This window comes from Eublepharis macularius, chromosome 1 (assembly GCF_028583425.1).
Source record: "Eublepharis macularius isolate TG4126 chromosome 1, MPM_Emac_v1.0, whole genome shotgun sequence".
NCBI lineage: Eukaryota > Metazoa > Chordata > Lepidosauria > Squamata > Eublepharidae > Eublepharis > Eublepharis macularius.
In genome coordinates this window covers 136349130-136374523 of record NC_072790.1, presented here as the reverse complement: position 1 = coordinate 136374523, position 25394 = coordinate 136349130, and the positions used below count along the sequence as shown (strand labels likewise).

General features: G+C 42.7%; 1 protein-coding gene across 1 annotated transcript in view; it reads left to right on the top strand.

Moving 5' to 3' along the window:
* The window catches only part of AGPAT4 (1-acylglycerol-3-phosphate O-acyltransferase 4), a 64291-nt gene that overhangs the window by 25049 nt on the left and 13848 nt on the right, over positions 1-25394 (top strand). The window contains exons 3-7 of the mRNA XM_054986389.1: positions 9989-10150; positions 13334-13487; positions 19316-19418; positions 19891-19966; positions 25175-25373. Coding sequence (XP_054842364.1) covers positions 9989-10150; positions 13334-13487; positions 19316-19418; positions 19891-19966; positions 25175-25373 — 694 coding nt within the window. The remainder of the gene's footprint in view (positions 1-9988; positions 10151-13333; positions 13488-19315; positions 19419-19890; positions 19967-25174; positions 25374-25394) is intronic.

Below are 25394 nucleotides of genomic sequence, written 5' to 3'. Positions count from 1 at the left end.
TAGCACCTTTAGCAACTTCTGGGTAGCCTCATAACAAATCCCCTTACAATGATTGTTTTATCTGTCACTGGGACTACTGGCTGAGTTACTACTGAACGTTCAGCTCCAGTGTCCACTAAGAAAGAAATATTTTGGCTCCTCATGCAAATTTCAACCATGGGCTCCTGGGGGCCAAGATCGAAGGTGCTCAGTCTGGCCTATGCCTCCCATTCTTCGTCCCATTCAGAGTCTATTTACCATCCATATTTGTCCTCTCTCAATGCTGCTTCCATGGCTGGTCCTCATCTTTTATACATTCCATCTCGGACTTCCCCTCGGCTCTGGGGGGTCCCATCTTTTGCTTCTTCTATCATCTCGTCCTCTTCCACATCCCCTGATACTCTGTAGCCTCTCTTTGCACTCATCTTTCCAATGCCCTCTTTTAAAACACCACGCACGTTTCAAAATCTAGGGGCTGCCTGCCTCCTCTTCTCTCTCTCAGGGTGCCCCCCATATGTCCCCTTCCAGGGGGGGTATTGTCCCTGTTGGGGCTGCTGGGCCAGTGCTACAGCCAGCAATTCTGCCTTCTTTTTCATTTTCCTATCGGTCTCTCTTTGTGCTTCCTGTTCACGATTAGAAAAAACTTTATGGGCAATTTCAAGCAGCTGCTCTATATTCATTCCCAGGAACCTTTCTTGCTTCTGTATTTTCCTTCTAATGTCCCCTGCTGCTTAGGTGACAAAAGTGTTCAAAACCATTCTCCTATTTTCTTCTGCTTCTGGGACATAGGGAGTGTATTGACGGTAGGTCTGGTAGACCCTTTCTAGGAAAGCACCAGGAGGCTCATTTGGTCCTTGTTGACACTCTTGTATTTTTCTCATATCAGTTGCCCTTTTTCCTGCAGCCTTTATCCCTTGCATCAGGGCCTGCTGGTACCTGGTTAGTTTAGCCATGCCTCCCTCTTCATTGGCATCCCAGTTTGGATCTGCCATAGGAAATGCCTCTTTCACCTTTTGTTTCTGCATCCTCCCATTCTTTCACTAGCTTTGCTAGGTATTTCCTAGCTCCTTGTATAATACGTTTGCGTTCCTCTGTATTGAAGAACGTGATCAGGAGCTGGTTACAGTCCTGACAAGTTGGTTTATGGCTATTAATTATGGACTGAAACAAAGTAGTCACCGGTTCTGGCTGATCTGAGAATGGAGGTGTTTGAGTCTTCCAATTGTACAGATCAGTAGTTGGAAAGGGTATATATATTAAATGCGAGGTCCCAGAGCGAGGGTCCACTGTCTCTCTTAAGGGACAGGCTTTAGTTTCCTTCAAGGGATAGACATTGCTCTCTTCCCCTTCTTTTTCTAGCTCTGGGATATCTTTATACTCATCTTCTGCCTCTGCATCTTCTTTCCATGTCTAAGATCTGGTTTTGGCAGGGGTAGCATTGGAGGGGTTTCTTGGTCCACCCCCAGCTCCCCCTACTTGCTCTTCTACAGGCCCTTCTGCTCTCTCTCCTCCTCTAGGCAGTGAGGGAGCATATGGTGGTGGGGGCACCTCTTCTTCTTGGGTTTGTTGAACAGGCTTAGACTTCGGCTGGAGCCTAGCTTCTAGAGGGGCAGTGGGGCAGGCAGTATCTCGCTTTACTGGCACCACCGGGTAGATGCCTCCCTTTGGTGGTCGCCTTCTTGACTATGGATTCATCCTCCTTCCTTTCCCTAGGGCCATAAGCTGCACCTCCTTCTTCCTAGCCCGGTACCCCGGCCAGTTCTTAACCCAGGGAGGGGGATTCAAACAAGTGTCAAACCATGACTGTGCATATATAATCTGATCATCATGATACTTAAGAGTAAAGTGATAAACATTTAGGGCAGTTGTTTCGTCAAAAGTCCCTTCCTTTGGCCAGCCTAAATCAAATGTAGGCCAGAAAATTTCCAACAGCTCAGGGGTTGGATTCTCCCCTGACTGGACCCATCCTCCATACACCTCCTGGAAATGTTTCAACATCAATTCCAGGGGGGCATTTTCTGGGGATGAGCATGAACCACCCATTATCAACACAGAGCCCAGACAAGACAAGACAGTCTAGGGATTAATAACAGTGAGAAAGCAGTAAGGGGTCTGCTTCTCAGGAGGCCCTACGCACTCGCTTCTCGTCTTTGACGACCTGATGAAGTCGCCCAGCCAGGAAATGCGTCTCGGAGATTCACACACCAATCGCCCTAGGCGTTCCATTCATGTCATTCACATGACAAGTTTCCATCCCAGTTCCTACAAGCACCAGCGGGTTCAGTTGAGTCCCTCTGACTCACTTACTTGGGCTGTGCTAGGGGGTGATCAAGCCCCTCTTCGCTCCAAAGTGGAACGGTAACCCCAATTACTCCATACTCACATGTCCCGGGACTTTCCTGGATCACTCGTTCCTGATTCCGTCACCGGGTCGTTGACGCCCCAGTGGCGCACCGCTGACACCCGAGGAAGGCAGGGCCTGCTCCTGAAAAACTCAGGGGGCGCCCACAGGTCCACTACCAGTCTAGAACCAGCAGCCATGGACTGGGGGTCAAGGGGGTACCCCAAGGGTCCCCTCAATCCCGGAAGAACGAGCCCCCCAAAATGTAGCAGGGTTCAGTGTTCCCAAGAATTGAGACTAGACAGAATCTTCAGGAAGGAATGATGTTTATTGCCGGCAGAGCTCAGCGTGACTAGTGCCACAAAGAACTGAGCTCCCGATTCATTCACAGTTCTTCATTTTATACATACAGCATATAGACACATCACATGGTGTTGGTGTCAGGTAAGCTAAGCTCATTTTAGCTAGAATGCATCTGTTTTCCCATCTAACAGCGAGGCACTTCAACTGACATTTTAGATAAACATGTCTACATTGCTTCCGCTTTCACTTTGAATGCTGGCTATTTTAGATAAGCATGTCTACATAGCTTCCTCTTTCACTTTGAATGCAGGCTACTGTAAAATGTGAGAACAGAGTTTATTTTTCATTATAATCATTCAGTATTAATGGTACTCAGCATTTGCAATCTATTAGTAATTAAACAATTGGTATTTCCTTCAGCTACAGTATGTTTTAACAATTGTTTTGGAATCTTACAAACTGTGCATCTTTGAACTGCTGATAATATTTCAAGAACTTGAAATATATTGGTAAAATTAGAGCTTCCCTATCGTTTATTAAAATAGTCTTTCATGCCCTGCTTCAGCTTCCCTTCTCTCACCAACTTGCTTATATTTCTTCACAACTGATTTTTTTTTAATCTCCTCTCAAGTGACTCTGCTGTCTCAGGGAACAGATGGACAATGAAAAAACTATTCTTTTTCAGGTGTGGAGTGCTAGTAAAGGGGAAAATTTAATTCAAATTAAACATTTGATGTTTACACAGTATTCCAAATTCAGCTGCAGCATAGATCTACAAGGGCTTTATAATTCCAGCCATTTAATTTTCATTTCATTTCATCTCTTTGTCCTTTTTCGTTGTTGCCACATGTATGGTTGTTTTCATTGAGATATGTTATAGGGATCCAGGTCTCCTGGGGGGGCAGGGAATCCCCTGCTCCCACCATCTCCCCCCCCCCGCCCCACTCACCTGGCTGGCAGGGGGGAAAGGCAGGGAAACAGGCCTCCCAGGCAAGCTCCCAGGGCGGCGCGATGACATCACTCCTGGGAGGGACATGGTCACATTGCCCTGAGAGCATTCCCACACTTCACAGTGAGCCTATTTGAGCCCCAAATCTTATACTTATGGAAGGGTAAGATACAGGTCAATGTATCTTTATAACTGTAATCCATTCTAAGGCAACAGAATTGCCTGCAAAGAATCATTTTCAACAATTGTTTGTGTGTTAGAAGACATTAGATCAAGTATAGAGTTAGGGATCAAAATGCCATTGCTTTTTTTATAATCTATGATAGTTTCAGTGTGATGAGAAATGTGAGCTTTTGTTGGGCAGCAGCCACAGACTTAAGTTGTACTGTGTCTATTTATGTTGATATAATTTAAACTCTCCTTTAAACACATTGTACTGGCTTATCTATCAACAAAGCCAGTATGATATTCAGCAAAGGTAGCAATACCTTTCCTCTGTCCTCCTGAACACCAGGATAGAGCTTTTCATCATTATTCAATCTGCTTCAGTGGAGGTAAATTAGCTTACATACTGGTAGTTTTCATGGCTAGTTCACATGTTAGTTACTTGTAGATAGTAGCATCACATAATTAGCTGTATCTGTCAATGAACAATCATAAATTAATTATGTGTAGAATTTCTTTGTTGTCTAATATTGATTCTCAGTACTTCTCAGCAAAGAGTTGGTATCTTAAGTACAAGTGCTTCCGTGAATTGGTCATACACTTAACTACTTTAACTAACCTTACCAATCTAGTGAGTTGAATCTTGCCAAGTAAACTTGATTGGGCTGCCATTTGAAATGGTCTTGTGTAACTACTTTGTTTGTTCCACATATTTCGTTTGGGGAAGCCTTCGACCCAGAGCCTCACCTGTTGCATCGTGAGCCTTGTTCAGCTGCTATACAGTCCCATTGTTTGGTGCATACTAGGACTTATTCCTAGTTTGTACGTGTAGAGAGCAAGGTTCTATAAGTTCCTGCCCCTCTTTCTATAGATGCTGAGAGGAGCAGCTGTACGGCGAGGAAAGGCAACGCAGTGATGGAAAGGATTCCTTCATGGCTTTGACTCTTGGTTTGTGCTTCAGTATAGTACACATTCTGGGGCTTAGCTTATGTTTCTTGTCCCCAGATCTCTTGGGCTACAATCCTAGCTTTGGCATCAGAAAAGTCATAACTCTGGCTCCTCCTGTTCCTGGTATATGATTCTGTCAAGTGAGTTCCTATCACTTTTTTGCAGCTCAGTCACAGGTCTGGAAAGGTTGAAGTCCACTGATCTAGGGCTACATAAAGCACAACTACTTAATAAACTTGTTATAAGTCAATGTTTGTTGATAAGCTGAATATTTGCCTTAAAACCCACACAAGAGAAAACATGCAAAGAGGGCTCAATTTTGTAGTCTTTCTCAAAAGTTCATAGCAGAGTTAAGTTGCAACTTTAAATTCTAAAAGGAAACTCCTTCAATTGCTGCAGGAAGGCTTCATCTTACAACTTGGAGCTATTCAGAACAGTCAGCAAGTTCTCCCATAATATTCTGAATTCTGTTTAGAATTCTCTGAGCTGATGAAACTATGATGAAATGCCATCCTTACTGCCCCCATTGTCTGAATGAAAAATTTCTGCTTCATGTGCTGTTTTCTCATAGGCTAATTCTGGGCTGATGTGAACTAAGGAGTACTATGAACAATGGCCTCAATGCCTTTGACAGAATGTTGTCTTTTATGAATATTATGTAGAAGAGAGTCCTGGTCATCTTCTTCCTTCTCTCCTAATCTCAGTCTCGTCAAAGCATGTTTCATCCAGGAATTGGGATTAGGAAGATACATTCCTGATTTCCTAACTGTGTAGCTCAGTAATTGTACTCCTCAGTAATTGTGAAGTCTGTCATGTTTGCACTTTGAACAAATTATACAATACCCCAAAAAGGCGTATTGTCTGAGCCATGCAGGATACGTTAATTTCCCTACCCAAATGTTATTTCCAAAACTAGTTGGAAGGATAGAGTAAAATCTATAGCAACACATTTTCTACAAACTGAGTGATCTGGAATACAGTACTATTGGGATAATCCCATGTCAGGATGCAGGTGAGTGGACACTGTTCCATATAAAGCCACTCCCTATATTTAGAAAAATAACATGGGTGAAAAAAAAATTTAAAATGGGTGAAAAATTTTTAAAAATCAGTAACCCAGTTGAAATGGGGATAGTACTTTATGATTTATTCAGAGTATGTAGATCAACTGTCTTATTTTGAATGATTATAAAATTCTAGTAATGTTCTGGTTTTGTTTTGATGCTGAGGTTAAACAAATTGAATGAAACAGTCAATTCTATCTCTATCAGTGTCTGTTCCATGATATTAGACTGTTAAGGTTGCAAACTACACGAGTGTAATAAAACTAGAGAAGCTCAATTTAATTTGTAAATCCTCAAGATTGTGCATAAAATCAAAACCACGACAGCAGAAGTTCCATTGAAAAATAATTGCAATTAGACTGTCTGGATTCCATGTTTCATTTACAATAATTTGTCTGTATTGCTTCAATAAGAGTGTATTGTCCAGGTGGATTATGGTGAAGAATGTGATCTACTAGATGTTTGTTGTCACAGAAGAACTTAACTCTTATATAATGCAGTCCTCTTGCATTTCATAAGAATGCAATATATGAGACTGCTGTTTTTAATCAAGATATTTTATTTATGGATTTACTTTATTCTCTCCTTCTTTCAAGGAGCTCAGGTTGGCTTACATTGCCTCTTCCCCATCCAGTTTTATAGTTGCAACAATCCCCTGAGGTAAAAGAGCCCCATGGTGCAGAGTGGTAAGCTGCAGTTCTGCAGCCCAAGCTCTGCTCATGACCTGAGTTCAATCCTGGTGGAAGCCGGGTTCAGGTAGCCAGTTCAAGGTTGACTCAACCTTCCATCCTTCCAAGGTCGGTAAAATGAGTACCCAGTTTCCTGGGGGTAAAGTGTAGATGACTGGGGAAGGCAATGGCAAACCACCCTGTAACAAAAGTCGGCCAAAAAAAGTCATGATGCGACATGGGTCAGTAATGACTTGGTGCTTGCACAAAGGACTATCTTTACCTTTTAATTCCCTGAAGTAAATTAGACGGAGAGATTGTGACCAGCCCAAGTTAGAGAGCAAGCTACATAGCAAAATGGTGATTTGAAAACAGCTGTCCCCAGTGCTAGTCCAAAAGTGGCTACTACACAACACAGGTTGTTGAATAATTTTTGCAGCCCTTTTTGACCACCAACAATTCTCTCCTCTCCCTCTCTCACCACAGCTCCCTGACTCACACAATTGTCTGTCTCTTTGGGTCCCAGCCATGACCCCAGGAATAATCTTTTTTGTGGATCAAAAGAACCTCAAAGTAGGGAGGATCATGGGGAACATCAGCATTCCTTTGGTGCTTCATAGGATACAGCTACCATTTCTAGTGAATTCTGGCATCTCCCAGTTATGAGAGCCATTTTATTAGGATCATGCAAGTGATGCTATTTTCCTAGAGGCAGCACAATTTGCATTTCTAATTCTTGACTGGATTTTGGCAACTTCAGGTTACGCTGTTTTACTGTGTTGGCCAATTCTTTTCACCTGCCTTGAGCTCAGCGGATGACACCAGCTGAGGCCCATGGAGATAGTGAGCCTCTTAGGAGAAAACTGATCATCCATTCTGTGAGATATTGCGGTAAATGTTTGCATGAGAAAGGCAGTGTGGGGTGAAAAGGTCACAGTGGTGATAATGCCAAATCATCTCAAAACCCTTTTACAGAAATCTGATAAGGCTGGATCTTGCAAACGTAACCATTTTTGGTTGCAATTACAACGTGAGGGATGGGGAACATATGTATAATCAAGGGGTGCAGTAATTCAACAACCCCTAAGTGCAACTATGTACCACTGATATTACAGTCTATGGCATGGAACTTCTGGAAACAAGTGTTCAGAATGAGTGCCTCTGATTATCATTGGTTTACTGTACTTCATGCAGAATTACAGCTTGGCACTCCTGTAGTTTTACTCAATGGGAGAGAAAATATTTTAGTTCTGTGGCTGCCAATGGCACTTGGTTGTGTATGGTTGGAACCAGTTCCATTGAAGCTGTTCACTGAAACCAGTTCCAGCAGAAGTGTACAAACTGAAAGCATGCCTGACAGTCACTTTCCCCCTCATTAAATCAAGACCCCGTCCAGAAACTTCTGCATCATCCCAACGGACTTTGGGGGAGCTGTCCTATGTCACACTCATTCAGGACCTGCCAAACTGAAATTGGGGAGGGAAAAACTGTAAATAATCATTATGGGTATGACTTGGACCATGGGCCACCACTTTGCCATTGTGACATTATTTTATTAAATTTGTATTCCACTACCCCTGCAAGCAGTCCATTAACCACTATGCTACAGCAGCTCATTGGATGTAAGAGCTCCTGTGTTTAGCTTTGTTCTGTGAGCTGAAATGTTAAATCACATCATGATTGATGGGGACATGCACTGTCCTATCCGTCTTTGGGAGGAGGAGATTGAAGTGCTATATTAGGGATGAACAAATGAAGAAGGAACCACATTCATTCACTACAAGAAGTATTTATTTTTCTCTTGGTGTAGAAGCAGCATTTCACACAATTTGCAGTTCTAATTTCCATTGTGACAGCTCAGGAAGGCATCTTAATAAGAGTGTAAGCTGGTAAACAAAGAATGAAAGAAGAGAAAAAATAAAGAGTATCCTGAAGCACAACATTCTTGTTACAATTAAGGCACTGTGTTCTGAAACTGAAACAGGGAAGTTCTTAAAAGCTGATGCAAGCAGCATTGTGGGGGCGGTTTGAAATGTGCCTGATAAATCGAGGGTGATGCATGGTTTGTGTCATGAGTAGAAACGCATCCGAGTCTGAGGAGGTGTCAGTGGGGCTGAGCAAGCAAGCCATCAGTCCGATTTCATCCCTCCTGAAGTTGTAGGAAAGAGACACTGGGCACAGCTGGAGTATACCACTATGCTTTTTGCAAGCCTGCTTTAAAAGGGCATTACTCAGTTGCTGTTTCCCCCCAACCTGCTCCTTCCCTCTCAAACCTGTTGCCAAGTTCTCCATACTAAGCTATGGGAAAGTGTATTTGTTTGATTTGACCTCTTCCAGTTAAGTTTTGTTTTTAATTTGCCGTAAATTATTCTCTCTGAAGAAATAGTTACTCAATTCAAACTTTTGCATAGTTTCACCACAAACTTCTTTCCCCATAGGCAAAATTCATTAGCATATAAAAAGGTTATCCAGTCAAACCTCTGGCTCAAAGGCCTTATAGAAGCCTATACAATCCAAACAATGCAGATCATGAAAATGAAACTATAGGTTTGAAATGGCTTTGAAGATTTGCTACGTAGTATATATATCTAGTGCCCAACACAAATCATTCCTTTGTCCTCTGTGGGCTGATTGCAAAAAAAAGTGCCTTGTAAGGAGGTGTGATTTTATGAAGTGTCATAAATTTTCCTGCCTACAGAAGGATCATGTGGAAGGATCATGTAGTGCAACCCCTATCAACATTTCATCTTGTATCAGACCTACTTTAAAAGGAAAAGGTGGTGTAAAAATAGTTCTGTAAAGTCAATGGGTTGGATCCAGTACAATTTCCGCTTGCACTAGAGCTCTTGTGCAAATGGAAATGCAGGGGGGCGGAATGTGATTGCCGCTTGATGTAGGTTAACTTTATTGTGTTTCTGCTTGCGTGGGATTTTGAGGCATTATAATACATCGGGATCAATGTGCTAGATTGCACATTGCACAAGATCTTGCACAAATGGAACTGAAAAAAGCAAGTTGGCATGGTGGCCTTCTATCCACTGGCTCACCATCTCTCTCATTACCTAGACTAAGCCCATCTAGCCATGTTGATCCATGCTTCTGTAACCCCTCTGTTGCATTACTGCAATACACTCTACATAGGGCCATCCTTGAAAACAACCCATAAACTATAACTGGTCCAGAATGTTTCAGCCTAACTATTGTCTGGGACTAGCTGCTGGGAACATACATTGCCCATTTTGAAACAATTACACTGATTCCTAGTATGTTTCCGAGCTCAATTCAAGGTGTTCGTTATGACTTTTGCTTGCATGTTCGTGGATCCAGGTCAATAACTAAAGGCTTCATTTATCACTTATGGTGCATGTGAATCCTTAAAACCAGACCTCATCCTTATTATTGGCATTAAGTTCTTATTTCTCCTGAAACTAGTGGCATTTTCTCCTAACAGAAACATGGGTTTATAGAATAAGAAGTCAGTTGTCTTCTCTCTTTAATTTTTCCCTTTCACTACGTTTGTAGAAATATCTGCTTTTCTATTAAGCCTTTTTTATGTGTGCCCCTTTTGCAGAGTTCCAAAGTACTTGCGAAGAAGCAACTTGCTTATGTGCCAATCATTGGCTGGATGTGGTATTTCTTAGAGATGGTTTTCTGTAAGCGCAAATGGGAGGAGGATCAGAAAACGATCATGCAAGGCCTTCTTAATCTCCGAGATTATCCGGAAAATTTCTGGGTAAGTGTTAGCAGTATACTAGAGCACATTCACCTGGAGTTACTGAAAGGTAGAAAGATAGAATATGAATGCATTAAATAATCATGATAGTGCAAAAAAAAAAACCCCTATACAATAGGTAGAATGCTGAATGTAGAACATGTATTATGTTCTGGAAATGTTAAATCAATAAAGAAAAGCTTTATTTTTTGGCCGTCATCACAGCTGGCCCATGGCAACCCCACATGGTTTTCAAGGCAAGAGACATTCAGAGGTGGGTTGCCATTCCCTGCCTCTGTGTAGTAACCCTTGGTGGTCTCCCACCCAAGTACTAACTAGGGCTGACTCTTGCTTAGCCACTGAGATCTGATGAGATTGGGCTATTCTAGCGTTGTCATTTTTCTTTCATTTTTAAAGCACCAAGTGATAGGGGATGAAATGTATGTATCTACCTTGAGAACATTGAGGGTGAAATTAATCTGCTCTAGGATATCTGAACTTCAGGAACATTACAAAAAAACTACCCTTGAATTCTTGCCCATGCCAGTAAATGAAGTGTTGCACTCACTTTTGCCTACCTCTGTTTTCCTACTGTGCCTTTACACCTGGTTGTTTGCTGCTTTTGTCCCTACTGTGTTTAAGTTTCATTCTTTGGAACTCTGTTATCTGACCTAGGAAAGAACTGGGTTATTTGTTTTCAAGCCATATTAATTTTGGATTTCCTTCCTTCTATGCATTTGGAGCTTGTGACTTTGAGCTGTTTTTTCTATGCTGTTGATGAATTCCTCTATGTTTCACCAGCTGTCACATACACATTGAAAAATAGTACAGAGTCCAGTAGCACCTTTAAGCATGTATTTGATGAAGAGAGCTGTGGTTCTCAAAAGCTTATGCTGCAATAAAGTTGGTTAGTCTTAAAGGTGCTACTGGTAGTGGACTCTACTATTTTGCAACTACAGACTAACAGGGCTAACTCCTTTGGATACAAATTGAAGTTATTCATAGTGTTCTACCTTCAGTAACCAAAGGGACCATATTGCTAACAGTAGAAAGTGTTATCATATTAATGAATTTGGTGATAGTTGTTTACTAGATGATGGGAACATCATCTGTGTGTAGTGCAATCAGGCCTGCATGCTGTAACTTCGTAAGGTCAGTAGTCCACATGCATTTAGTCCTTCCACATACTCATTTGTAGTGAAATTGGGTGTCTGCCAGAGAACAGCATCATATTGGAGGTATGTAACACTTGACAAGGTCAGTCTTGGTTAGTAATTGTTTGGGAAACCTCCAAAGACCAGAGTTGCAGAGGTAGTCAATAGCAAACCACCTCTGTTAGTCTCTTGCCATGAAAACCCCAGCCGAGGTTGCCATTAGTCAGCTATAACTTGAAGGCAATTTCTACCACCAAAGCACATGTGGGCACCACTATCATTTTTCTCCAGTCTCTTCTACACCTCTCCCAAAGCCATGTTAGACAGATCTGCTAGAACTTCTCACTTGGCAGGCATCTTTCAAAGGAGGAAATTAGAAGTGAATTTACTTCCAGCTCGGAGAGATTCTTGGTACAGGCTGAGCCATGCTTCACATGTTGCCTTTGCTGAGTAACTGCTACTCCTCAGAAGTTGTTGTATAGGAAGTGGCCTTGCCCCGACCAAAATTAGTGTAAGAGAATTATGCTGCTTTCTGTCCCTGACAGTGGGTGGCCTCTCCCATAGGGAAATTGGAGGTCACCCCAGAGACCTTTGCAAGGCAGAGGAAGGACAAGAGCATGGTGCTTTTATTATCCTTTCGGCCAGGCCTGTGTCAGATTGGTGGCCATTTGTCTTCTCCTTCATCCAAACTATTTTGACGCTGGGCCTTAATGTTATAGCTTTTGAAAGGTGGGGGGATTGTACTTCAGCATGGGAATGGCAGATTTCCCCCCAGTCAAGTTGCTTGAAGCTGAAAACATGAACCATTCCTGCTGTATATAGCACATAGTTACATGGGAGCACCTGCCACACCTGTTGGATTCACTGTTGTTCTGCTTGAAGTGAGAGTCTTAAAATGCACTTGTCTGCAGCTGTACATTGCAAAAAAAAAGATTGGTAAGATGGCTTACAAGGAAGATGGTCCATAATTACTGATCTCATTGAGGAGAAGCTCTCTGTTATTGATCTTGTTGCAGAGTAGTTTTGGTTTTGCATGCCAGAACTTGTGTTTAATCCCTTGTATTTCCAGGTAAACAGTTTCATCATTAATAGGCATTGGGAAAGAGCCTTCTGTGCTTGATACCCTTGAGGGAGTCAATCAGAGTGTAAAAAATCTTTTCTAGAGGGACCAATAGTGTGATTCTGTATAAGGTTACATGGCATATTTAGTAACTCCGGTAAGGTTCTGAGGAATCCCATGGATCTCCAGAATTGTTTTTAAAAAGCGCTGCTATATTGGATAGAAGGGTTCTAGAGAGGAACCAATAAAGAAATGCTGCTAAAGGTTTTTTTCTCATTTTTCAGTTCAGTTTGAAAATAGCGATGATGGAGCACTGCTGTCCTGGTTTTAAAAGGGGCTAGCCTTTCTGAAGCATTTGGATGAGACATAGTGTTGCCAGGTCCCCTTGCTCTCCCAGAGGGAGGGGGGAGACCCAGCATTTACTTTTTCTTCACTCCCATCATGTGCGTCCATCCCCATTGCCTGCTCAATGATGTCACTTCCAGGAATGATGTAATCGTGCTGCCCCAGCAGCATGCCTGGGAAGCCTGTTCCCACCCCCTTCCCCCTTGCTGGCAAGATGAATGGTGGCAGGGGGCAGAGGGTGGGGGTGGGGGATCCCCCCTCCCACCGGGGGAATAGGATCCCTAATGAGACAGCTGCCAGAACAGCTAGCTAGGAAGTGTGTTGAGGCTTCTATGGTTCTGCTAGGCCTTGTTGCATAAGGACCAGGTGAGCATCTGCAGTACCACTTTTTTAATGGTCTTTGCTGCCTGGCACCTTTTAAATAAATAAATAAACTTAGAAGCTAGTCTTTCTGTGGATTAATGCTTAAGCCTTATGAATCAGCTGTACTTTGACAATTTTTCTGCTATGCTGCATTAACCTATTGGGGACAGCAAATTTGTTTTCCTCTGTCCAAACATCCCCCGGCACACAAAATGTAACAATTGTATGATAACTGTGTTTTGTCCATTTATTTTCCTTATCAGACTTTGGTTTTGTTTTCAGTTTCTGATTCACTGTGAAGGTACAAGATTCACAGAGCAAAAACACCAAATCAGCATGCAAGTGGCTGAAGCAAAAGGCCTGCCCAAACTTAAGTATCACCTCCTGCCACGGACAAAAGGATTTGCTGTCACCGTTCAGTGTTTGAGAAATGTAGGTAAGGAAAGTCACAGGGAGCCAACTCTAAGAAGTTACTTAAAGTCTCTTCTTTTCATAGCTGCTTATTAATTGTCATTGAATTGTGTCGAAAAGTCAGCAGTTCCCACTAACATATACTAACTGCTAAATCAAACAGTTTGTCCTACAGATTATTTTGCAGTGAATAAAATGGACTTGGTGCGTGTGACCGAGACCTTGGTTGGGGAGGGTGAGATGGTTGCCTTGAAAAAGCTGACCCCTCCCCCCACACACACAGGTTTCTCAGTCCTTCATTAATTTAATTTAATTTAATTTATTATATTTATATTCCGCCCTCCCCACTTTCGCAGGCTCAGGGCGGATCAGTCCCAAACAATGGGTTGGGGGGCAGGGGGTGATACTTATTTGAGAGGCTTTCTTCTTCAGGCCGCTCCCCACACCAAAAATCACTGGCACGGATTATGTGGGCCTGGCATGGGATGCTGAGGGGAGCTGGCTCTCTGGCTGGTGTACTGACCGCCTAGTGCACCAATGGATACCGTGCTAAGCCTGGAGAAGGTGGTCGCTGACTGGACTCTTAAGTGCCCTAGGCTTCTAGTCCTGGGGGGCTTCAGCATCCATGCTGACAGTCCCACCTCCTCACAGGTGGCAGTCCCAGTGTCATCCATGGCAGCACTAGGTCTCTCTCAAATAGAACCAGCTCTCACGCATCGAGCAGGACACATGCTAGATTTGATCTTCAGGATAGGGATAAATGTGGACCAGAATGCAACTGATGCAGGGGGATGGGAACCCTAGGTCCTTGGTTCGTTGGCCAGTTTTTTTGAAGACACGGGCGGCAAGCCACAAGGCCATCAATCCTTTTGCTTTTGGCCTTTAGCTCACACCTAAGGGCTCGAGTCTCTGGCCACACCCAAGTTTTTATAAGGTACCAAAAACAGAAAGGAGAAAAACAGTCCTGAGCAAGATATTCCACAGCTGGTAAAGATGTTCCTTCTCTTATCCCTTCCCTCCCTTGTACAGAACTACATCTCTTCTTGAGTGGAATGCTGTCTTAAAACACACTCTGGTGTTCAAAATATTAACTTAGCATGATATCTGAATATTGCCTTTACTTATTTGAACTTGTGCTGCTGCTTTTGAAATCTCATGTTATAGCATTTCTTTTAATTAAGCATATTTATAACTGTCACTTGGTTAAACAACTTGTCTCTGAGTGTTTGTTTTAGTTTGCTACAGAGAGGACTTTTTTAACTGCTCAGGTTCAGTATTGGTCATTGAAAGACTTTAAACTTGTTTTAAAATATATGAATTACTATATACAAATAAACGGTGGTGTGTGTGTGTGTGTGTGTGTGTGCGTGTGTGTTCTGGGAGTGGCAGGAGCACACAATGTTGTGCCATGTTTACTTTTCCCACAGGTTACATGAAATAAGGCGAAGCTTTTGGCTAGTAAAGAATTCAGTATAATGTCATATGTAACTGTTTTCTCTTGATACCATAAAAAACAAAATTCTGTTAATGGGTAATAAGTTTGAAAATCGAGTGTTTGGTCATTTGTCCACTGTCTCTGATTATGCATGTGTTTACTGGCACAATGTAGTGCAGTAACTTGTGTCTTTGTTTCTTTGGCATGTGTTTATCCTGGATAGCAATGTATAAACAAAGAACAGGAGAAATATTGTTAATTGCTGAATGTGCCAATATTTAATCAAATGCCCTGAGGAAGTGTCTTATCTGGTATATAGAGATATGACCTTTTCTGCCCTGATTTGTGTATTTCCCTTTCAAAGAGAGATGAGATCTGGTGTCATGGCCCAGTCAGAGAGTGAGGTCTCCTCTGGAGGAGAGGAGCCTCGTGTAGCCAGCCAGGACTCCTCAGGAGAAGAAGAGTTCTGTGTAGCCAGCCCTAGCCCTGACTCAGCAGAAGCCGGCAATCAGGAGCAGCAGCTGCTGGCTGATCAAAGCCCACAGCCAGCAGCTGAGACCACAGCACCCTCTAGCCCCAATACCACAGGGGAAGCTCAGCCAGGGACTGCCAGCACCACAGGGGAAGCCCAGCCAGGGGCTTCCACCCCTCCAGGTTCACCCACGCCTACAGAGCTCCGCAGACAGCACCAGAGACTGGAACTGCAGGAGAGACGGCGCAGTGCTCGTCTCCTGAGCCGACGCCAGCTGCTGGAGAGCGACGATGAGTAGCATCAGGATGGAGCCCCAGCAGCTGGCTGAAAACCATGCCTGGCTATAAAAGCCAGTCAGGAGCAACTGCCAGGTGTGGAAGCAATGTGTCTACTGCCTGCAACCACTCCGTGTTCCATGGATCTTGCCCGTGCCTGCTTTTGGACCTGACACTATCGGTAACTGACCTTGGACTGTGCCTGACCTTGCTCTTGGACTCTGGACTCACTCTTGGTGTTATCTCATGCTCTGACCACCAGTTTGACCTCGCTTTCGCTCTTGGAACTCCCCTTAGACTTTGGCATTAAGGCTTGGACTTGAGCCACCCTGCTTGGGCTAGCCCAGCCCATGACATCTGGGCTCAGTTCTGACTTCTTTAAACCCTACAATCGGGGTCCAGGCCAAGCCTGTCAATCAGTGGGAGGGTTGGGGCTGGGACGTGGTGGGAGGCATCATAAGCATGATGGCATCACTTGTAAGGAAAACCCAAAAGCAATGGTGGTAGCTCTGGGAATTGCTGGAAGCTCTATGAGTTTATCACAGAATTTTCAAAAACACTGTCATAAAAACAGTTTTCAGCAATTCCTAGGGCTACCACTATCTAAACTAGAGGCCATCATCCTTTGGCAGTGAATTCCACAGTTAAATTACTTGTTAAGTAAAGAAGTACTTCCTTTTGCTGTTCTGAATCTATTTTCATCAACATAATTGAGGGGCCTCAATTTCTAATACTATTGGTGGGGGGGGGTTACCTCAGTTAAAAACCAATACAAACTATAATATATTCAATAAACAATCTTTGACCTGTGGGTAGAAACTGACCATCTATAACATGGATTGGTTTAGCTCAGTGACTGGCAGTTGAATAAGTGCCTAAATTCTTTCATTTCAGAGACCAGTTCAGCTGGTGTCTAAAGCTCTAAGCAATTCCCTCAACTCTCTAATTTGATTTGCCAGTTTCATTGTGTATTGCAGCCTTTCATGTTACAGCTGTTGGATTATATTGGATTATATATCACTTCCAGAGAGTGAAAGCCCTTTTTTCATTTTAATTTTTCTCACAGCCTTTTAGATTTGGTAAATTTCTGGAGCTGTATGCATTGCTTCTGCATTTGCTCAGGCTTTGAAGCTTAGAGAAAGATTGTAAATAGCCAGGAGCTTTCAAAAATGCCTTTTCTCCTCCTCCTCCCTTCTCTCAAGTAATTGACAGGATGTATATGCCTTCAGGACTCAGGAGTCTTAACAAATGCTCCTTACACTAAACTATTCTTGAGATTTGAATAAATGTACAGGAATGTTGCTGATGTTCATTCCATGTAATGGAACCAGTTACCTATTGTTCATGTAAATAAATAGTACAGAACACATTGTGGGAGGAAGTTAGTTGTATTATGAAAGGCAGAAACCGCTTCCTCTGTAATGACCAGTGCATATTATGGGTTACTGGCTCCATCTCCTGGCATTCTAAGAAAGCCTGCAACCATTCTGAATGATTATGGATACCATGGAAGGGATCTTAATAAATTCAAACATTTTTCCAGCTGAGAGAGTTACTTGCTTTCCCCTTTCTGCAGAACAGGTCAGTAGCTTGGAATCAGGAAAAAGACATTGCTTTTTACCAGGTGAACATACTGGATGGGACACAATGATGGGCACATGGGCACACTTCTGAGATTATGTACAAAAGCAATTATATATTAAAGTCGATCAGCTGTTCATTGAAAAATCAAGAACTGTTGGACCACCTCCTTCTTTATACATCTGAGTGCTCCTTCTCCACTCTTGTGATTTGTAGCCTTGGGATGTAGGAAAAACAGCTGCCCCTAGCACTGTATGCGCAGCATTTGGGCAGCAAGTTCCCTGTCACATCCTGTTCCTGGAATCCCCAAGGATGCAACAGGACTCAATATATCTGCTGCTCCTCTGTGTGTGTGTGTGTGTGAGTGAGTGAGTGAGTGAGTGAGTGGGAGGGAGGGTTGGGGGGGTTGGGGGGGTATGGACATGCAAGTTGGGATTTCATTTTGGAGACCAGGCAATGGGGTGCTGGTAGTCTTTCTGTCAAACTCTACTTACTGCTGTAACATCATATAATTATTTAATCTAACTTGTATTTTAAGGGCAGTGGGTCCATTAGAGCAGAACAAATTGCAGAAGTGGAAAGCCCAGCCTAAGGTGACAGCAGCCAGTCCTCCTGATTGGCAGTCCCCAGAACGTCGTGCCACACTGACTAGAGTGTAGCTGGACTTGGTGGCAGCTGATGCTCCCTTCCTTCTCCCTCTCTGTTCCTGAGTCAGGGGAGGTGGGGAGAGAGAAGCACCTGGTCCTGACTGAGAGACAAGCCTTGCAAATTGCCTGAAAGCCCCTACTTCGCTACTCAGCTTGGAAATACAGCAACAAGATGTTCTGGTTGCCAAAAGCCAAGACTTCCTTGCCACCTTGGCAGAATGACCACCCAGCTTTCTGCATAACTTCCCCCTTCAACAATTAGTAATTCATTAGTAAGTCCAATTTACCCATAAAGCCCGTGGCAGTGTTTGGCTAGAGGCATGGGCAAGGCAGGTAATTTGCTACCTGAGCGCTCAATCAGGGCATGTTGCAGGTGAATGGCAAAATGCAACTAAAGCATATACTGTACCTAAAGATTTACTTTTCAAGGTAAGATGAGATGGGAAAATCAATCCCAGCATCATCACTTTTTCTAATCTTTCCCCATCTCCTCTGTCCTTATTTTTCTTAGGCTTCCTTGGGCTTTCTTTAGGCTTTCTGTACCTTTTCTTTCTCAGATTATGTTGCACAGTGCAAGGCCTATTTTTGTCTAGATACTTGCTGTCATAAAAGGGTGCACATAAATGGCCCTTTACCATATGCTCACTCTCCTCTTGCTGTACCTCATAGCCCCATTAAATTATTGTTAAAATACTTGCAAAGTATAATGAGTCTCATTTCAGTTGCATCTCATAGATAACAATCTTTAACAGGAGTTGAGCATTCCAGATATATTCAGCTAATGTTTATTCCTGTGGGACATGGGGCATAGTAATCCTTGGTCATGTGGTCATTTGAAATAGCTAGGGGTTTTGTGATGGATATGGAAGGTTTGGATCCAGAGCAACGTTTGCATAGGACCAAGGACTTCCAGGCATGGAATGCAATGTCCTCTCTCCCCTCTTCTGCAACAACCTGAAATACATCTCCCCCAGTCACATTCCTGGGGATCTCCTCTCCAGGAACAGGACTGGTGGGGAGCATCAGGTTGCTATAGGAGGAGAGGATGCAGGACAATCATGCTGTGACAGTAGAAGTCTTTGTATTCGTGATAACTAAGTTGGTTCCAAGTAACTATGCTGTTGTTTCTTTGCCAATAATTATCATGTATATGAGGTGGCAACTTTTCATATTAGCTTCTTTGTTAATATGAAAAATATGGTTCTAGTTTTCAAATGGAACTTTAAATGCTGAGTTTTTCTGAATTTGTGGTGAGTGTTCAGTCTCATTTAATTATTGACACTGTGGGAGGTGAGAGATTGTATGCAGCCATAATTTGTCCATGGCTTGATGAGACCAAGCGTATTTTATGCAATGCTTATTTAGATAGGTCCAGTAATTAATCATAATTTTTAAGAAGTCTGTATTTGCTATCACATAGTGGTGTCTTGTCTTCTTTTGTAGTTTCAGCTGTGTATGATTCCACATTGAACTTTAGAAATAATGAAAACCCAACTTTGCTTGGAGTTTTAAATGGGAAAAAATACCATGCAGATTTATATGTAAGGCAAGTATATTCACTTTACTGTTTTCTTCCTTTATATAACTGAATGGTGAAGTTTGCTGGTAACTAAATAGATCATGATACATTTGAAATTAACAAATACATTTTTGAGTGGTTTTGACTGATTTATGTGTTTTTGATTGAAGAAGTATTTATTTTTGATTGAAGAACATTATATTTTGAACACATTTTTTCAAAAGGACAACAAATTTGATTTTTTTTTTAAAAAAAACTATCAAATATTAGCTGCAGATAAAAAAATTATCTCCACAACTGCCCTAACTGAACTGTACAACAGGCCAACTAGAAAATCAAAGTGGAAATACTTATCCACATTTTAAGTTTTCATACATATATGTGTCCAAGCCTTGTCCACTAATAATTTCATTTTTCTTAGATTGCTGCTGTAAATGAGAGTGGGTAAGTGTAGGTTGGCTTTTGTTTTCACTGTACTATCTCCTCTCATCATTTGTAGGAGAATTCCATTAGAGGAAGTCCCAGAAGATGAGCAGGAATGTTCTAATTGGCTTCACAAGCTCTATCAAGAGAAGGTTAGTTTATTGTTCAGTGGGTATTGTTATGATTAAAGTTCTGTATGTAGGCAGTAGGGAAGGCAGCATGGTATAGTCCAATCATGCCAGGTCTCAGAAACCAAGCAGAGTCAGTATTGGATGGATGACCACCAAGGAAGACTCTGCAGAGGAAGGCACTGGCAAACCACCTCTGCTTCTCATTGCCTTGAAAACCCCTTGCTGGGGTTGCCATAAGTTATAATAATATAATAATAATATTCAATTTATATACCACCCTTCAAGCCAACTTAATGTCCACTCAGAGCGGTTTACAAAGTATGCCATTATTATCCCCACAATAACAACACCCTGTGAGGTGGATGGGGCTGAGAGAGCTCCAGAGACCTGTGACTAGCCCAAGGTCACCCAGCTGGCTTCAAGTGGAGGAGTGGGGAATGAAACCCAGCTCTCCAGATCAGAGTTCTGCACTCTTAACCACTACACCAAACTGATTACAACTTGACGGCACAGAAACACACAAATTTGTTGGCAGCAGTTTTATTTTTCCTGCAAGGTTTGCATTAAGGTATGTTTCCCAATGCAACTCAAAAAGCAGCCATTCATTAGAAATTCCTTATGTGTAGTAAGTGAATAAGGGAGAGGAAGAGCAAAAGAGAAGGCTGTCTCCTGGATTGCCCCCACCTAATCTTAGAAGACAGGGGCAACTGAAGCAGGGCCTCCAAAGATTACCATGGTGGTTGTGAACCATAACAGGTTCATAAAGGAATAGGTAGTACTTCAGTTATGTTGGTCTCAACCAATACAGGGTTTCAAACATCAATGCTAGCACCTTGAATTGTGCCCAGAAATAAATTGTGAGCCAGTGTTGATGGACCAAGACTGGAATGATACAGTCCCTATGGCCCACTCCAGTCAACATCCTACTGGCAACATTGGTACTTTTCGCACTCGGTTTTTAGAGCACGTTTGTACCTGTTCCACATCCCATGTTTGCAAGGTTTTCACACTTAAAAGCAGTCATGGGATGCAGTCCCGCTTTTTGTCTGCTGTATCCCCGATTTTTCCCCCTGCGGACATACCCCGATGTTTTTTTTTGAGTTCGCTGCCGACTGGCAGCTGGCCCGCATTTTGCTAATGTGAACACTTTCCCCCCCTTTTGCTTCTCCCCCCCTCTCCTTTTCCCTGGGAGCTGATTGGTTTGTGCAGAATTAACCACTCCCACCCTCCTCAGCTCTCTGAACTCCTTGTCTACCATTTTTTTTAGTAAAGCGAGCTGAGGGTCATAAGGCTGCTTCTTCGTTGGTTTCCTTCCTCCCGGTATGCATGCTCCTTTATTTTTTTTCAAAAGCCAGGAATGATTCCTAAGCTTGCTGCTAATTCCCTGCTAGCTGTAAAAGCAAGGAAAGTGTTAAATAGCTGCTTTCTCCTTCCTCCCTTAGGGTATGCACACACATTCTTTTTTTTTTTAAAGACAAGAATGGGTTGCAACATTGCAATGTTACTGCACTTTCTTCCTGGCTTTAAAAGCCAGGAAAGGATTAAATGGCTGCTTTTCCCTCCCTCCCAGGCATGTTTCAGACTTTGCCAAAGAGGGGGAAAAAACCCAAGCATTTTGCACAGCCCTTTGGAAACAAGCCTCTGCTTCCTGGGAGGAGATGAATCAGCAGCATTTTAACCCTTTCCTGGCTTGATTTAAAAAAATGAGAGTGGTACATGTTTTCCCCCAGAACTCTGCCACCAATTGCCTCTCCAGTGGGCAGGGGACAGCCCAATCAGCAAAAAGGGGGGTAGGGTTCCAACACTGCAATGTTACTATGCATGCTCAGTTTTTTAAAAAAAAGTGTGACGTGAATTGCAAGGCCCCGAAAGCCCAAAATTGCACCGAGGTTTTAAAATGAAGCACAGACACCAAATCGAATTTGCAGTGGACAGTGTGAAATGAACAGGTGCAATGCCGAAGCCACTGCGATCAGGGCGAATGCTCATAAATGGTGGTTTAAACCGTAAGTGCGAAAAGGGCCATTATGTACCAATTGAAGTTTCCAAAGACTTTTCAAAGGCAGCTCTGCATAGCGTGCATGGCATTAATCTAATCTACATGTAACCACATGTATATCACAGTGGCCAGATCTTTTCTGCCTGGGAAAGGCTGCAGCCCGCTAATCAGTTGAAGCTGGTGAAAGGCTCTCCCTGCCACAGCTGCCGCCTGCTTATCCAGCAGTAGGCCTGTATCCAAGATCACCCCCAAACCATGGACCTGTTTCTTCTGGAGAGTGCAACCCCATCTAGAGCTGGTGATACCTTAAATCTTGGGTCAGACCTTCCACTCACCAGTAGCACTTCTGTTTTGTGGGGATTTAGCTTTGATTTATTAGCCCACATCCACTCCAAAACTGCCTTCAGGCTCTGGTTTAGGATTTCTACAGAGCTGCTGTAGCATAGTGGTTGTGGCTGGGCTCCAAGCCAGCCTTCTGCTGGTTTGACTTCCACTAGTGCCATAAACTCTCCAGGTGGCCTTGGGTAAGCCGCTCCTCTCAGCCATAGCTTCCCAGCTGTATTGTGGGGATAATAATAACACTGACTTTGCTAACTGCTCTAAGTGTGGCAGTAATTTGTCCAGAAGAGCAGTATATAAGACTACAGTTGTTGTTGTTGTTGTTGTTGTCATTATTCCTGGGATCATCTGGAAGCATGATATAGAGCTGAGTGTCATCTATATATTGGTGACAACCCAGCAAAAATCTCCAGATAACCACACCCAGTGGTTTCATGTAGGTGTTAGAATATAGGGGATTAGATGGAACCTTGCGGAACCGCTCAGGCCAAAGAGCTGACCAGCAGTCCTCCAGTACCACCTTCTGAAACCTAACCTCCAGGTATGACCAGAACAACTGCAAAAGGTGCCTCCTAATCCCAACCTGGAAAGGCAGTCCAGAATGCCTTTGCATTTTGTATTGTGTGCCAACTGGATGAAATATTTTGCTGGTTTTCTATATAAGTTAACTTTGGGAAGAATGCTTTCCCCCTCCTCCCCAACACAGACTGACAGAAGATGCAGGCACAAGTTGTGCTCACTTCGCTCACTCTGAAAGACCAGAGCCTCAAAATTGAATAGCAGCAAATTGACTTTTGGGGAGGACCAACTGCTCAGCTCTACAGGAGAGCAGGCGAGTGTGATGAGGGCTAACAATGTTGCTAGCATGGGCAAATACATGCTTGCTCTGAGCACTCACAGGAGGGCCTGAGAGGAGCTCTGGGCCATGCAAGAGAGGTCTGGCCAGACTGCCTCTTTCTTGGCCCAGTAGCTCAGAGGACAAGTGGTGCACAACTTGTAGGGCTCTGAAAGGTAATCCCTGACTATTGTCTCCGCCAAATCCGCACGTCAAGTTCCCAGAGGGGTTTAGCACATCCCCAACGAGTAGTCATGAGATAAGCCAGGTCTTTCCTTCAACTGCTCTGGGCCCTATACAGTTGGCATAGTGCATAGCAGGATTCTCCATAATAACAATAATAGAAAACTACCCACAGCATTACGCCAGAATGTAGATCTTGGACTAGTAGGAAACTAGGAGTTCTGAGCCCTGCTCAGCTATAAAACACATTGGGTGACCACAGAGCATTCACCCTCGCAGGGTTGTTTGGAAGATAAAATGGGGGGGGGGATCACATACACTGATCTTTGATCTCCTTGGTAAAATGATTGTAGAATAAAGAAAGCAATTAAAAAACAGGGAGTGCTTTAGAAAAATTCAGAGATGATTCTTGTTCAAAGACCTCCTGTTGACCCATACCTCTGGGGTGGGTGTTTGAGGGGGGAAAACCCTCCATTTAGGGACTGAGCCTTTGTACACATTCAAACTGTGATAATTCAAACTGTATAAAATGCAAATCTGCAGAAGCGCTTTGACAGTGATAGAATTGACTCATAGAGTTGATGTACTTGCATCAATTGAGAGCACTGGCCCAGGATAAGAAAATGTTCTCTGCGTAGAACCATTTGGGAGTAGCCAAAATATGCAAAAGATTACATAACTCCAATATAGAAGCAATACATTCTAAAATATCCTATATAGATGTTCCCTCAGCTATCTTTAAGGTCACCCATTTGTTGATGAACTGAGGATTTTACTGTTCAGATATGGAACTGTGAGGGTGAAATGCACATGTGTGGATCCATATGACCAATAAAAAAGTATAACCACAGAAGAGGAGAAACCTGACACCTACAGATAATGAAAAATAATTACAAAATCTATTTTAAAATTTACAAACATACACCAGAATATAAAGTCAATGACTACTTGCAGGAATGCATGAATACATGAATAGAAAAAATTCATGAGACCTGAATAACCATACAAAAACAGCCACAATTTAAAAAGCTGAAGCTCTAATGAATAACACATATTATATGGTGGCTGCTAGTAGTGCATTTTGAATTTCTTCTTCAGATACCTAAATGTTATTCTTATCTTCAGAAATATGGAGTATGTTTCTTTTTTACATAAAGCTGAAATATAAAATTGAAATTTACCAGTTGTGAGCTTGCATTGCACAGACCTGAGAGAGAGAGTAACTGGCAAATTTCTCCTTTGTATTTCAGGTTTTTAAGTTGTGGCTGATTTTGTACGGTTATTCAGGCCTCGTGTATTTTTTCTATTTATGTATTATTGCAAGTAGCCATTAACTTTATATTTTGGTGTATGTTTGTATATTTTCAAATAATTTTTTTAAATTATTTGAGTGTTAAGTATTTCCCTCTTGTGTGGTTACACTTTTTATTGGTTCTTCTAGAGGGGCTACTTTTTTCTTTTTCCTCTTGGATCCATATGACTATACGGACTCTAATCCACAAAAGCATATACTAGAGTAAAAACTTGTTCACCTTTAAGGTGCCCCGAGACTCCAGTTTGTTTTATGTACATTGATCATTGGAAGCTGCCCCGTTCCACGTCATATAACATTGATAGCTCCAACTCAGCAGCGCCTCTTCAGACGGGCAGCAGTTCTTCTGTTTTTTCTTGGTAAGATGTTTGGTAGGATCCTTTAGCAGGGGATGCCAAGGACTGTAGCCGGGACTTTTGCAAGCAAAGCATATGGTCTGCCACTAAACTATAGTTCCCTTCTCTGCTAAGCTCTGCCTGATCCCCCACCCACAAAACAATCTCTTGTGATAGTAAATTGATACCTAAATGTTGTATACCCCTTTTTTTTTGCTCTAATCAGGACTCCTTTCAAGAGGAATACTATAGAACAGGAGCCTATCCTGGCACTCCAATAGTACCACCCCGGCGGCTGTGGACTCTGTTGAACTGGCTTTTCTGGGCCTTATTATTGCTATATCCTTTATTCAAGCTACTCATCAACATGATCAATAGTGGCTCATCATTGACTCTGGCTTCTTTTGCCTTTGTTTTCATTGCAGGTAAGTTTTTAGGAATAAAGG